This window comes from Orbilia oligospora, assembly GCF_000225545.1.
Source record: "Orbilia oligospora ATCC 24927 unplaced genomic scaffold scaffold00004, whole genome shotgun sequence".
Lineage (NCBI taxonomy): Eukaryota > Fungi > Ascomycota > Orbiliomycetes > Orbiliales > Orbiliaceae > Orbilia > Orbilia oligospora.
The window spans coordinates 1012895-1026238 of record NW_011645561.1 but is presented as its reverse complement, the minus strand read 5'-3'; the positions used below and the strand labels follow the sequence as shown (position 1 = coordinate 1026238).

The 13344-nt window shown below is 44.3% G+C and overlaps 3 protein-coding genes across 3 annotated transcripts; all 3 read left to right on the top strand.

Moving 5' to 3' along the window:
* Positions 1-668: 668 nt before the first annotated feature.
* AOL_s00004g302 (uncharacterized protein) lies at positions 669-2693 on the top strand (the record flags this gene model as incomplete). The annotated part of the gene is made up of 5 exons (XM_011118952.1): positions 669-721; positions 836-1268; positions 1336-1894; positions 1979-2487; positions 2574-2693. The coding sequence occupies 5 exons, from the start codon at positions 669-671 to the stop codon at positions 2691-2693; spliced, it is 1674 nt and encodes a 557-aa protein (XP_011117254.1).
* Positions 2694-4057: 1364 nt separating this feature from the next.
* On the top strand, positions 4058-8404 carry AOL_s00004g301 (uncharacterized protein; the record flags this gene model as incomplete). Its single annotated transcript, XM_011118951.1, has 3 exons — positions 4058-4125; positions 4273-4384; positions 4466-8404. 3 exons carry the CDS (start codon positions 4058-4060, stop codon positions 8402-8404), a joined length of 4119 nt encoding a protein of 1372 aa, XP_011117253.1.
* Positions 8405-11106: 2702 nt separating this feature from the next.
* On the top strand, positions 11107-11562 carry AOL_s00004g300 (uncharacterized protein; the record flags this gene model as incomplete). Its single annotated transcript, XM_011118950.1, has 1 exon — positions 11107-11562. One exon carries the CDS (start codon positions 11107-11109, stop codon positions 11560-11562), a length of 456 nt encoding a protein of 151 aa, XP_011117252.1.
* Between the last annotated feature and the right edge of the window lie 1782 nt (positions 11563-13344).

The window sequence follows — 13344 nt, the reverse complement described above, 5'->3', positions numbered from 1 at the left end:
GCTGTCCGATGTCATGCTGCCCTTTTTTTTTTTTTTTTACTTGAAGGAGGGGGGGAGTAGAAGGGATGGGGATGGGTTGATGGGTTGATGGGAGGGGAGGGGAAGAGTTGCAATTGCCCCTCACCGCTCAACGAATTCCTAAAAGCCTCATTTTTTGGTGGTTTTTATGACCGTTTTGTAGCTGGGCGTTGGAGGGGTGAGTGAGGGGAATACTCTATCACCATAGCTTCCGGGTTGTAACTCGGGAAGGCAAGGGATAATGATGGATATAAAGTATATAAGGGAGGCCAATTGACCCGGTTGCTAGACGGGAAGTTTTTTTTTTCGGACTTTTGAATTTAGGATTTATTTAAAATTTTCTAAGGTAATTGAGGGTAATACTCAGTAGCTCAGGGACCTCGCTAAGATTTTTTGGTTTAGTCTCTGTAGACGTCATTGCTGGCCGTTGGGATAATCGATAGCCAACTAAGAAGCTACCTGTTAGCTCCGCTTCACCTTCTTATACCTCTCTTCTCTCTTTTCTCTCTTCTATTGTTTCTCTTTCGCTTCTTATTCTTCTCTTTTTTTTGCATCTTACTACTGGACATCATATCATCTTCTCGAGATTTACCTTGAGGCATTCAATTGGTCGTGTAGCTTTACTTGGACGGCATCTTTTACTGTTCAAAATGACGGTTCAGATTATACCTACCACTCCGTTTCTTGACCAGAAGCCTGGAACGTATGTTATAACCCCTCCCTCCCTCCCCCACTAAGTACTTATCTTATCACCACATTTTTGTTTTCTAACCACCACCACTTTCCATATCTTTTATGGTAAAATAAAAACCAATAGTTCCGGTCTCCGTAAAAAAGTCAAAGTCTTCCAACAACTAAACTACACCGAAAACTTCATCGTCTCAATCCTACTCTCCATCCCCGAAGGGGCACAAGACGCGTTCCTAGTCGTCGGTGGAGACGGAAGATACTACAATGATGTTGCGATTCAAAAGATCGCACGTATCGCGCCGGCCTACGGGGTCAAGAAGCTTTTGATCGGAAGGAATGGGATTTTGAGTACACCTGCTGCTAGTAATGTTATCAGGAAGAGGAAGGCTACCGGAGGGATTTTGTTGACTGCTTCGCATAATCCTGGTGGACCCGAGGAGGATTTTGGGATTAAATATAATTTGGCGAATGGAGGGCCGGCGCCGGAGGGGGTTACTAATGAGATTTTTAAGAGGAGTAAGGAGATTGCGGAGTATAAGGTTGATACTAGGGTTGAGGAGGTATGCTTGTTCTTTTTTACTTTCTTTTTTCTTTCTTTTGGTTTTTGGGGACTAATTGGTTGGGTAGATTGATCTGTCTACAATCGGAACGGCTACATATGGAGACTTGGAGGTGGAGATTGTAGATGGAGTCCAGGATTACGTGGACATGTTGAAGGAGATCTTTGATTTCGATCTCATTCGCAGCTTCTTGAAGAAGAACCCGGACTTCAAGGTTCTCTTTGACGCTCTGCATGCCGTTACAGGTCCATACGCCGTCCGTATCTTCGTGGAAGAATTGGGACTTCCGGCTTCCTCTGTCATCAATTCCGTCCCTCTACCGGACTTTGGTGGTGGACACCCGGATCCTAACCTTACCTATGCGCATGAACTTGTGGAGAAGGTTGATGCGAATGTTATCCCGTTCGGAGCGGCTAGTGATGGTGATGGAGATAGGAATATGATTTATGGAGCTAAGGCTTTCGTCAGCCCTGGAGACAGTCTTGCGATTATTGCGCATCATGCGGAGTTGATTCCGTATTTTAAGAAGCAAGGAGTGTTTGGGTTGGCGAGGAGTATGCCTACCTCTGGGGCTGTGGATTTGGTGGCGAAGAAGAAGGGGTTGGAGAGTTATGAGGTTCCTACTGGTAATTTTTTCTTTCTCTCTCCTCTTTTTAATATTTTGATTATTTACTAGGGTGGATTGCTAACTGAGGTGGGATTTGTTTTAGGATGGAAGTTCTTCTGTGCGCTGTTCGATGCTGATAAGCTTTCGATCTGTGGTGAGGAGAGCTTTGGAACAGGATCGAACCATATCCGTGAGAAGGATGGACTTTGGGCGGTTACGGCATGGTTGAACATCATTGCCGGAGTCTCTGAAGAAAATGGTGTCACAGCGAGCATTTCATCGATTCAGAATGATTTCTGGAGAACATACGGACGTACGTTCTTTACACGATATGATTATGAGAATGTATCGTCGGATGGAGCGCAGAAGGTTATCGATGAGTTGAAAGGGTTGATCGCCGGGTCGAATGGGGAGTTTGTGGGTGCTAGCATCGGAGAAGGAAGTCAAGTTGTTGAGGCGGATGATTTTAGTTATGAGGATTTGGATGGTAGTATTAGTAAGAACCAGGGATTGTATGTGAAGACCAGTGATGGGGCGAGGTTTGTGGTTCGACTCAGTGGGACTGGAAGTTCGGGGGCGACTATTAGGTTGTATGTGGAGAAGTATAGTGATGTGAGTATTTTTCTTTCAACCCCCTTCACTTCCTAGTGGAGTGTATATGGTGATGATGATGCTAACAATGTGGGTGATCTATATAGGCTCCCGAGACATATGAATTGGATGCGCAGGAATATTTGAGTGAGAGTATTGGGAATGCGATCAAGTTATTGAAGTTGGAGGAGTATACCGGAAGGGCGAAGCCGGATGTTATCACCTAATTTCCATTATCGATTGGGGCTGATTCGCACTGTTTTTGTTACGTTCTTTGTTGGGGGGCATTATTGATTATGAGCATTGAAGCTATTACATAAGGAAGTAAAGATAGCTATGGAGATACGAAAAAGTGAATGAATTAACGTTTCCGTTCTTTTTCCCATACCAAGATACATTCATACATACAGCGCGCATATAGAGATATACTTGAATGTAGAAGGAACAACCGGATAGATCCGTGGAATGGATAATATGATTAGAAAGGACAAGGCAGGATGAGACGAAGGGCATGCATATATTACATGCAATGCACGGTGACAACGACCAGCTAACTACCCGACCGTTCTGGCCAATTATGGGGATGTGAACATACAGGGGGGGTGTATTTGCTCGGAGTAGAATTGGTTAGCCAGGGGGGAAGTTTTATATTTACATATGTAGTATTCGTCATGGAACTCTTTTTATTTTATTTTTATTTTCCTCTTTCTCTTTCCTCTTCTCTCTCTTTCTTCTGTCTTTTTTTTTCTTTCGAAGTTAAGTTTTCTTGTTCTTGGTATCTCATGTTTTTGAGTGTGCTATTTTGGTACTCTTTTATAGACGAGATATAATACCGAGATTGAGTTTAGTTCGATCGAGTGGATTATACCTTATATTACATACGCGTACGCTGGTCGGATCCTGGAACATCATAATATTTTATCTTTATCTTACTTTATTTTTTTTTTAACAAATTGGATTTTCTAGATCTGATAGTATCATACGTACTTACTGCATACTATACTTACTTTTATATTCAGTGAGTGAGTGGGTATATTTGTATATCTCGAGCTCTGGGCACCTGATCGAATCACCGTCGTTTATCCATTGTTCGTCGCCACTCTCCAATAGTAGAGGCTCTCGTGGTCGTCCGACTTCGTTTCCCCTCTCCCACTTTTCTCTTTCTCTTTCTCTTTCTTTCCTCTTTTACTCTTCTTCTTATTATTATTCTTTTTATTCTTGCAGCGATCTTGATCTCTTGGGATATATACATCGTCAGACTTCCTTTTATTATTATTATCGTACTCTGTCGACAGATAGTGCCTGATATAGGACAGGAAGTGAGTGGTTGGTCGCCTCGCCTGGTCTTCTCGGACGAGAACAGTCGGACACACACGACAACAGGCTAGCTGCCCAGGTTACTTAGCTAGCTCAAACAACCTAAGTTTCCCTTAGTTACCTTTCATCATCAACCACCGCCCCCAGCTTAGAGCTAAACCAACTTAAACCCTCCCATCATCCATCCATCATACCTCACCGGAATCATCACCGGCACCGGCATCATCATCATAACCATCACCACCGGAGCGGAAAGGGGGGCCGGTCGAGTTCCATGCAACTCACCATTTTATACGCTCATACGGGCGACGCTTATTCCGTAGACCCCAACCTTTTTAATACGTTTGTCTCTCTCTCTCTCTCTCTCTTCTTTCTTTTCTTGTCCTTTCTTTCTTTCTTTTTTTTCTGTATTTCGGTTTTGCTTGGGGATGGCCGCTTATCGCGATAACGGGGTTCTTTTGCTAACGAACCATTATGATTGTCATGCAGTGTCGACGAGCTCAAAACATGGGTCGCGGAACAGTTCAAGGTTCCTATTTCGAACCAGATTTTGACGACTATTAAGGGTGGTTTGGTTAAGCAGGCGAATTTGGTTACTGAGGTTTGTACTCTTGCTCGTTTTCTAATCCATAAGCTAGTATATTCATCCTGGGTTTGGATGTAACTGACAACCTTCTTATAGAAAGAGCTATTCCTATACTCCCGCCAATACATCACCCCATCATCATCCACACCGCCGCCTACATTCCCAATCCCGACATTAAGTAAACCATCACCACCCCCCGACCGTTTAGAATCCCAATCGGATATATCATCCTGGCGCACTCTCTTCGCGAATAGGTTATCGTGGTCCAACTCTATCCTCTCGCATGCCAATACCCTTGCCGCATCTATCGAATCTACGACTTCTTCTATAGCAGTGATCGATCGGTCGTTATCGGCTGCGACGACGAATCTTGATAGTCATGTTAAGAATTCGGGGCAAAAGTACGATGAGTTGAAAACTTGGGCGTTTGAGGTGTTGGAGTCTCAGGAGAAGTTGTTGAGAAACTGGGAAGGTGGGGTTGAGAAGTTGGGGAGGATACCGATACATAAGGAGGTTGGGAAGATTGTTGCTGCTGAGAATGTTAAGAGTGGGAGGTCGCCTGCCGGTGGTGGTGGTGCTGCTGCTGCTGCTGTTGCTGGTGGGAAGGCGACGGGGACGTTGATTGATATTGTTTCCTTATCGGATGTTAGGAATGCGGCGAAGGAGTTGGAGGTTACTGCTCGAGAGTTTGGGATGAAAGTTCAGGGATTGGGGAATACGTTGGAGAGTATTAAACAACAGTCGTCATCTCTGACAACGGACATTCATCGCGGATGGAAGAAGAACGAAGACTCAAATTCTGCAGAGGCGGAAGGGTTACTCGCCGATATCCGGGTGTTGGTTCAAAAGATCCAGCAGGATACAGAACACATCGGAACATATGCGAACAACTCGAAGAGTATTTCGTCGATTTCCAAGATAGCGCATACGCATACGAAGGATTATTTACCGGCTTTGATACAATATACTTCCGAATTGGGAGGGATAGTACAGGCTTGCATTCAACGTAAGAATGTGGCGGCTGGTTTTACGGTACAGAGTTTGCAAGCGATTTCGAGGATCGAGCAGAGGCTTTATACGGAGTTGACCAGTGTGGTTAAGAAGTGTGAGGGGGAGTATGAGGAGAGGAGTGAAAGGGGGTATGGAGTGCTGGTGTTGGTTGCGCGGTTACCCGGCATTTATTCAAGTTTTTTGGTGGAGTGTGTTAGGAGGAGGGAGTGGGGGGAGAAGATGGGACAGGACGGGGCGAAGCTGGCGGAGGAGCTGGCGGGGTTAAAGGAGGAAGAGGAGAAAAGAAGGAGGAAATGGTGGAGGAGTGCTACTTCTGGTGGGGAGGTTGTGGTTTCGTTTCTACCGCAGCAGGAGGAAACAGGTGGTGGGGGGATTAATGTCGAAGTCAACTTTTCGGCGGAAACGGCCGGTTGGCCTGTTGTGGGGAGAGCGGATTTGGATGTTCTGCTTAATGCGCTTAAGGGGGTTGAAGGAGTTGAAGGGTTGGTGAGGGAGCTTGCGCAGGGGATTATTGATCTTGATAAACCGACTAGGAGGCAGAGGAAGGCTACTACTCCGGCGCTTGCGACGAGGGCGTTTAAGATGGGGAGTATCCATGAGGCTGCTATGGCTAGTTCGTCGTTTTTGAGCACCGGGGTCGGTGGAGACGATGGGACTATCAAGAGGCTTAGGGAGGATAGAGCGCGGTTGGAGGAGAGAGCTAGAATGTATGAAAGTCGGGTTAGGAAGTTGGAGGATCTGTTACATCGACAACGACCGGGCAATGCGGCTGGGGTGCAGTTTGGGACTTCGAATCTTGGAAATGGGAGTGCTGCTGCCGCCGGTGGTGCTATAGGTGTTGGGAGTCCACTTGCTGCTGAGCCGATGTCGAGGAATAGTTCGCAAGGGACGATTATTACGCCTATGAATGGGGTCGGAGTTGGGGTTACTAATCCCAATCGACGGATATCTATCACTGAGGATCCGTCGAAGGCTCTTACGATGAGGATTGTTACGCTGGAAAACGATCTGGAGAAGGAAAAGGAGGCACGGCAGAAACTTGAAGCTGAAGCTTTGAAGAAATTTGAAGATGAGAAGAAAGGGTGGAATGAACGAATGATGGAGGTTGATTCTACGAAAAAGGATTTGTTGGCGAATATTCAGGCTCAGCAGCAGGAGTTTAATACCGAGAGAAAGGAATTGCAGGATAAGATCATGGAGGTTGAGGAACAGTTGGAAGGGTGGAAGGCGAGGGTTGAAGAGGTTTACGCGGAGATGGATAGGATGGAGGAGAGTAAAGCGCTTGAAGCTGCTAGGAATAGTGGACTGGGGAAGGAGGTTGAGGAAATGCAGAGGGAGATTGAAGATTATAGGTTGATGTTGGAGGAACATGAAGGGAAGATGGAGGTTATGATTAGGGATACTGAGAAGATGAGGGTGGAAGCTGAGAAGGCTGCTGAAGAAGCTAAGAAGGAGTTGGGAGTTGTGAAGTTGGAGGATGAGAAGAAAAAAGTTATGATTGAAGGATGGGAGAAGAGGGCTTTGGAAGAAGGGGAGAAGCATAGTCTTGCTGTTGTTGATTTGGAAAGGAAGATTCATGCGCTCGAGGCGGCGGCCAAAGTCAAAGATGCGGAGAACAAACGGCTCACGACGAAAGTTGAAAAGGCGACGAAGGAACTGGATATTTTTAGGAGCAAAGTTACCGGTGTCCTGGTACAGCCTATTCACGAATCTCATCACGAACTTACGCGAACACAGATACTTGACGTCGAGGAACTTACGGCACGATTGGAGAACTTTGTGGGAGAATTACGACAAGAGATCGCACAAGGGGAAACTCAGATTAAAACCTTGAAGGATGGAAACCGTGCTTTACAGAGCAGATTCGAATCGAGGACCGTTAAGACGAAAGATCTGACCCAGAAGTTGTATACGCACAATGCAAGATCTGGGCAGTTACTCGAGTCCCTGGGATTTAAAGTCATCGTCGACGAAGACGGAGCCACACAGATCGTACGAATTTCCCGAGGAAACGCAGATGGAGATCAAATGGCCAAGAGCATCAGCATGTCAACAAGTCTACCGCCCCTACCGCGAGATTTTGCAACCAAGGGAGATGTTGAGCTTCTTTATTGGATGGACAACCAAGATTCGGAAGCCGAGAGCGAAAAGTATGCGACGTTCTTAAGTTCGATTGGAACTTTTGATCTGGATGCCTTTGGCGATGCGGTTACCAAACGGGTGAAAGAGGCGGAACATATGGCCCGAAAATGGCAGAAGCAGTGTCGTGACTATCGGGATAAATACCATAGAGCGGCAGCGGATGCCAGCGAGAAGATTGCATATAAGAGTTTCAAGGAAGGGGATTTGGCATTGTTTTTACCGACTAGGAATCAGGTTACACGACCTTGGGCGGCTTTTAATGTTGGTGCTCCGCATTATTTCTTGAGGGAAGTGGAGGGACATAGATTGAAGGCGAGGGATTGGTTGTTGGCTAGAATTTCGAGAGTTGAGCAGAGGGTTGTGGATTTGAAGAGTGGTGGTGGAGGAGCTGGAAGTACGGTTGCTACATTGGGAGATAAGGGGTCTAGTGTTAGTAGTGACACTGGAGTTGAGACTGTGGATGAAGATAATCCGTTTCAACTCAGTGATGGGCTTAGGTGGTATTTATTGGATGCAGTCGAGGAAGGGAAGTTGGGAGCGCCGAGTACACCGGGATTGGGGAGTAGTACTGTTGCTGCGGCGAATGTGGATGCTAAAGGGAGTACGTCTATTCGATTGACGACGGCGAAGAAGACATTGGTGGGGAAGGATAGTAGTACTGCGTTAGGGGTTAGGAAGACTTTGACGAAGAGTTTGGCGCAGAGTGGAGGGCCTGTTTTGGGTGGTGGGGAGACTAGTAGTATCAGGAGCAGGGAGAGTAGGGAGAGTGGGAGGAAAGGGAGTGAGGGGAGTAGTCATGTTAGGCCGATTATTAGTGCTGGTAGTGGAGGGGTTGGGGGGAGTGCGGTTGAGGATGAGGGGAGACCGGGGACGGGGTCTTGAAGGGCCCTTTGTTCTTTTGGAGTTCTTCGATTTGGTCTCTTTCTTTCTTTCTTTCTTTCTTCCTTTCTTTCCTTTTATTTTTTTTATCTAGTTAGTCATGATATGGTTCGAGGGAAAGCGCTGGCGTATATTTTATATGTTTATGTTTTTGACTCTTTTTGATTTTTTTTTGGATGGAATGGGGATACCATATTCTTGTGCTTTTTTTTTAGCTTTTTTTTTCAAAGGGTTTTTTCTATACATCGAATTTGGCAGTTTTTGAATTTATGTTGCTTTCGACTTTCTTCGTCTTTGGTTTTTTTTTATTTATTTTTTTTACTACATAGCTGGACGTTGTGGGTTCTTCTTCTTCTTCTTCTTCTTTTTCTTTAATTAGCACAGCATATGGTAGTCCTTTATCTTTTACTGTGTATATTTTGGTTTTAGTTTATGAGGTGATATCGATAGTTAGGGAAATATATAGATTGTTATGACCAGTTTCATTATGTTCTACGTATATTTTGGATTTTGGATTTTACTCTCTTGATTTTTGGAGTATATTGGTACTAGTTAATGTGACATATGCATGATGTGAATAGATAGTCTCATCGATCATATATCATTATTCGGGGTACCGGGGTTTATTATGTTTCTAGATATATACTTATATATATTTGTATCGTACTTTTGTTGGATTTTGGAAGTATTTGGGGTACGAAATAATGCATACCAAGATAGGGTTCTCGAGCCGGTGTTAATTGTATACATAGTAAGCTAAGTAGGTAAATAACAAGTTGTCTACAGCGCTAGCTTTTTGCCAGTTATTACGTCGCTTGTTCTCTAATGGTTACTTACTAGTTTACTTGCTTACTAAGTTCAGTACTTGGTATCTATACAACTACCTACCTACCCTACCCCCGGGACTTTGACGATTGTTAACAGTACTTGTTGTTTGTACGTTGGTGGTCTGCATTGTTTGATTCTTGGGGGGTCGATCGATACCAACTTACGTTACTTGCTTATATATCGATGCGACAATGGGTTCTGAGATGAAGGGTGGAGTACAAGAGTTCCATCTGCGGGGGAATAAATTCTTGACTATTGATATACGACGGGTGGGTATCTCGCTGGTGGGGTTTGTGGTGTATAATCTGTGGAGAGGGGTTTCGATGGATGAGGGGTTGGCTTGTTTGGGATTGTTTTTGGGGGTGCATTGCGGGATGGTGGTTTATCTACGAGGCTGGGGAGATGTATGAGTGGTATGCATATACATATGGCTATTAGGTATGTGATCCTTACAAAAGGCTTTTAATTTTGGATTGGTTAAAAAGATTCTGATGGATGAGGTTAGGATGGGATGATGGATTCCTGTGTGCGAGCAGCTATCGCTTTTTGGTTTTCCCACTCTTTCTAGTATTCTGCTGCACTGTTCGGCTCGTCAGCGCGCTGCGGGATACACGCATGTGCTGTATGTGGGTTGTCGCAGTCGGGATAATTAATATACTAGTCGATGCAATGAGCTGAAGATCTTGATGACCGGCAACCGTAAGTACCCCGCGGATTCATATTTCTTTACCATCTAGAGACTACTAGTATTCTAATTTACTTACTCGCCCAGAAAAAGATCTGAAGACTAGTACTAAGAAATTTTAGTCAAAACCGAACCTTGCGATCATGACATCAGCTTATAGTCAGATTGCCCCCCCTTCCCCTCCTCCAACTGCAGAGCTCTATGTAGCTCCGGATCTTCCTGTCTAGATTTGGTTGAGCGTGAAAGTTCAACCCTAGACCTGTGTGCGGTTCGGACCGCCACCGCACACAGCAATATGCATCGTCGCACTACGGGTGTAGGGCTGAATGGTTGAAATGACCAATTAGCATCGGTGTACGATACCCTAGCTCGGTATTTTTCATGCTGATGTTGGCTTTTGTTGATCGGGGTTTTCTTTTCTTTTCTTTTTTTCTTTTTTATTTCTTTTTTATTTCTTTTTTATTTCGCCATAAGGTCTGGATATGGTGAAGACATGGTGTAAACGTGTGGTGTATTATATTATATAACATATTGGCGGGGTCTTGGATGATGGATCATGATGCATGATACTCAGCCCCTCTACCGAGAGGGGGGGGGTTATCCAATGATGTTAAGATGCCTTTGATCTTTTTTCTATTGTGGTGGTGTGATTTGGGGTGTGCACATGTGAGGGTAGCGGTTTATGGACGTAGACGTGTAAGATATGTGTATACAAGAGCCGGCTCGCGGGGAGGCAGCCAAGCAAAAGCGCGCATAGGAATAGCTGGAATCAATGCAAAAGATGAGATGTCGACATTAGAGGGTGTGGATTGCAAATGCATATTGATATCATGAGTTAAGTTGCGAATGCGATTGATGAGAGAGCTGGCTATAGAGGATCGGGATGCTCATTTGGGGATCAAAGCTGAGAAAGATGTATAGTGTATATGTATATTCTATGGAATGATTTGTCTATATAAAGTGTCCTTTCTTCCTGCTTGAATTCGAATTTATATCAAACCAGCATCGCTTTCAGAAATCAAGTAATCGACAGATAAAAAGAACACTCTTATATATCTAAACAATTATATATATTTTCAATTAGAAAATAACTACTTTATAGTTCGTATTCTGACTATATACCCTATTCCTACAAAGAGACCTTAATACTAATTTCTTCATTCATCCAACCACAGAACAAACCTTTCCCAAAATGTCCGGCCCAATCCACACCCTCCCCATTACAACCCAGCACAAAGTCAAGGTCACCCACTACGGAGAAGCCTGGACCCTCCCAAACCACGCCGAACTCGAAATCGTCATCGCAAATGACTTGGAAACAGCCACAATCGTCGCCATTGACAACGAGAAACTCGATGAGCCAATCGTCCTCGATAGGCTCATCACTGTCAATCCAGGGTTCGAATTTGTCTATGGAACCAAGAAGTCGAAGGGTTTGGTTTTGAGAGGCAGTGAGGTCTTGTTCTTTGAGGCTGAGGTGAAGATCGCCAGCCAATATGATGTTGGACTTGGTCCCGCGCCTAGCGGAGATGTTGGAGTTGAGAGGACGGGTAGGACTCCTGTTACCACGAGCATTAAGTGGGGACAGAATGGGGAGCAGGAGTTTAATAATGTTACTATTCATTTTAAGCCTGAGGGTAAAGAGTAGATTGGAGGGGTTTGGGGTAGTAGTGGGGAGGTTGGGAAGTTGGGGGTATATTGATGAAACAGTCAGCTTTGGTTAACAACTTACCTGGTTACCATCATTTTTTTTTGATCTTCGAAGCAAGTTTTGGGGATTTAATTCATCGATGGAATGTGTACATGGGAGTTCAAGCTTTACAATTCGATCGATGCGGATGTTGCAATAAAGATCCACCCTGTATACATTCGAATATATATATCCATACCCCCTTTTTGGAGTATTTAGATCCTTCATTGGTTTTATATATATTCTATTGACAGCAAATTCAAGTTGTTTACCTTCATTGATGGATCCTTAATATAGTGCATTCTTCCATGGATCTATGGTTAACGCTGCTTAGATGATTCTGTGCTTCTATATAATAACTTAAGCGGTCCCTAAATTATAAACATCCCTGGCTGTAGGACAATACATGCCACATGTACATATGTCCCCAATCACAAACAGACCTTTAAGTATATATGTATCTTAACTAGACTAGACTAGAAGCGGCTAGCATCGAGCACACCCGCAGCTCCGAAGATATATTAAGATACTGATTTGGCAAATGAAAGGCTGATATCGATATAAAATATTAACTGAACGATATTTACAAAGATATACACCTTGAGGCTATGAATAGTATATAATGTAGGATCATGAATTTCAAGTTCAGTCCGATATCCGTTAGGCAGCGTGATAGGTTGGGTCTCGTGACCAGTACATACACCTGCTATAGCGCTAGAAGTCTGACAGCAGATCTGGATCCACTTTGCCTTCGGAAATATTCTCGGATGGTTGGCAACACATGATACTTTGTGGTATTTTTCGGTACAGCACGAGCATATGATTCTTCCCCGGAATTAACTCTGACGTGATTAAACTTTAAATCTGCCATACGGTGTCACTTGGATCGGTGTTTTGCAGTGTCCACGCCTCGTTTCTTGTCTTCCGGTACTATCGCCTAATTAGCTGTCAATTTGACCAAACTGTTAACAGTAGGTAATCTGGGGAATGCCGGGTATATGAATCATAGCTCTAGCTAGTTGGTAGAAGCCTAGGTTTAAGGCGACTGATCCACCATGACTTCTCGAGTCCGACTGCACCATTAGCGCTAGCTACTAGTTTAGAAATCTAGCTAAGCTGTGCATTTTTGAGCAACTTGCCTCGCCGATGATTCTGTGAACTAAGTCTTAAGGCTGGTCCAAAAAAAAACCTGGGGCTGGCTCCGGCGCAGAAATGCTGTTCCAATTAGTCAGCTGGGGGCCTTTTCAGGCACCCGACTACCAAACATGCAACATTGCTTCGCCTCTACCCAAAATATCACCCAGTCAACACAAGGCCGTGGTAAAACAACGTCATGATTTTTCGTTCGCGGAAGCTTCATTCTAGCTGCACTTCTGGCATGCGCATGTAATTACTTTACTTATGTAATGGTGTGGTGATTCTCAGATTTGCTATATAAGCTCTCTATATTAGTACTTTGTAACCCTTTTCTATATTCTTAATTACTATCATACGTACCTTCGATCACAATCCACGACTTTTAAGGAACTCCAAAAATTCAATCCCGTCAGCTGGTTAAATTGCGCTATAAATATATATGACCAAAAAAACCTCTCATAGTACCCCAGACCCGCAAGATATATTCTCTACATTTTTCAATACTCCCGCTCAAGAACAACCCAATTCAACCCCCCACCAAATCCAAAACCTCTTTTCCATCCAACCACCCCAACCAAGAGTCCCCAAACAAAACTCCGTCAA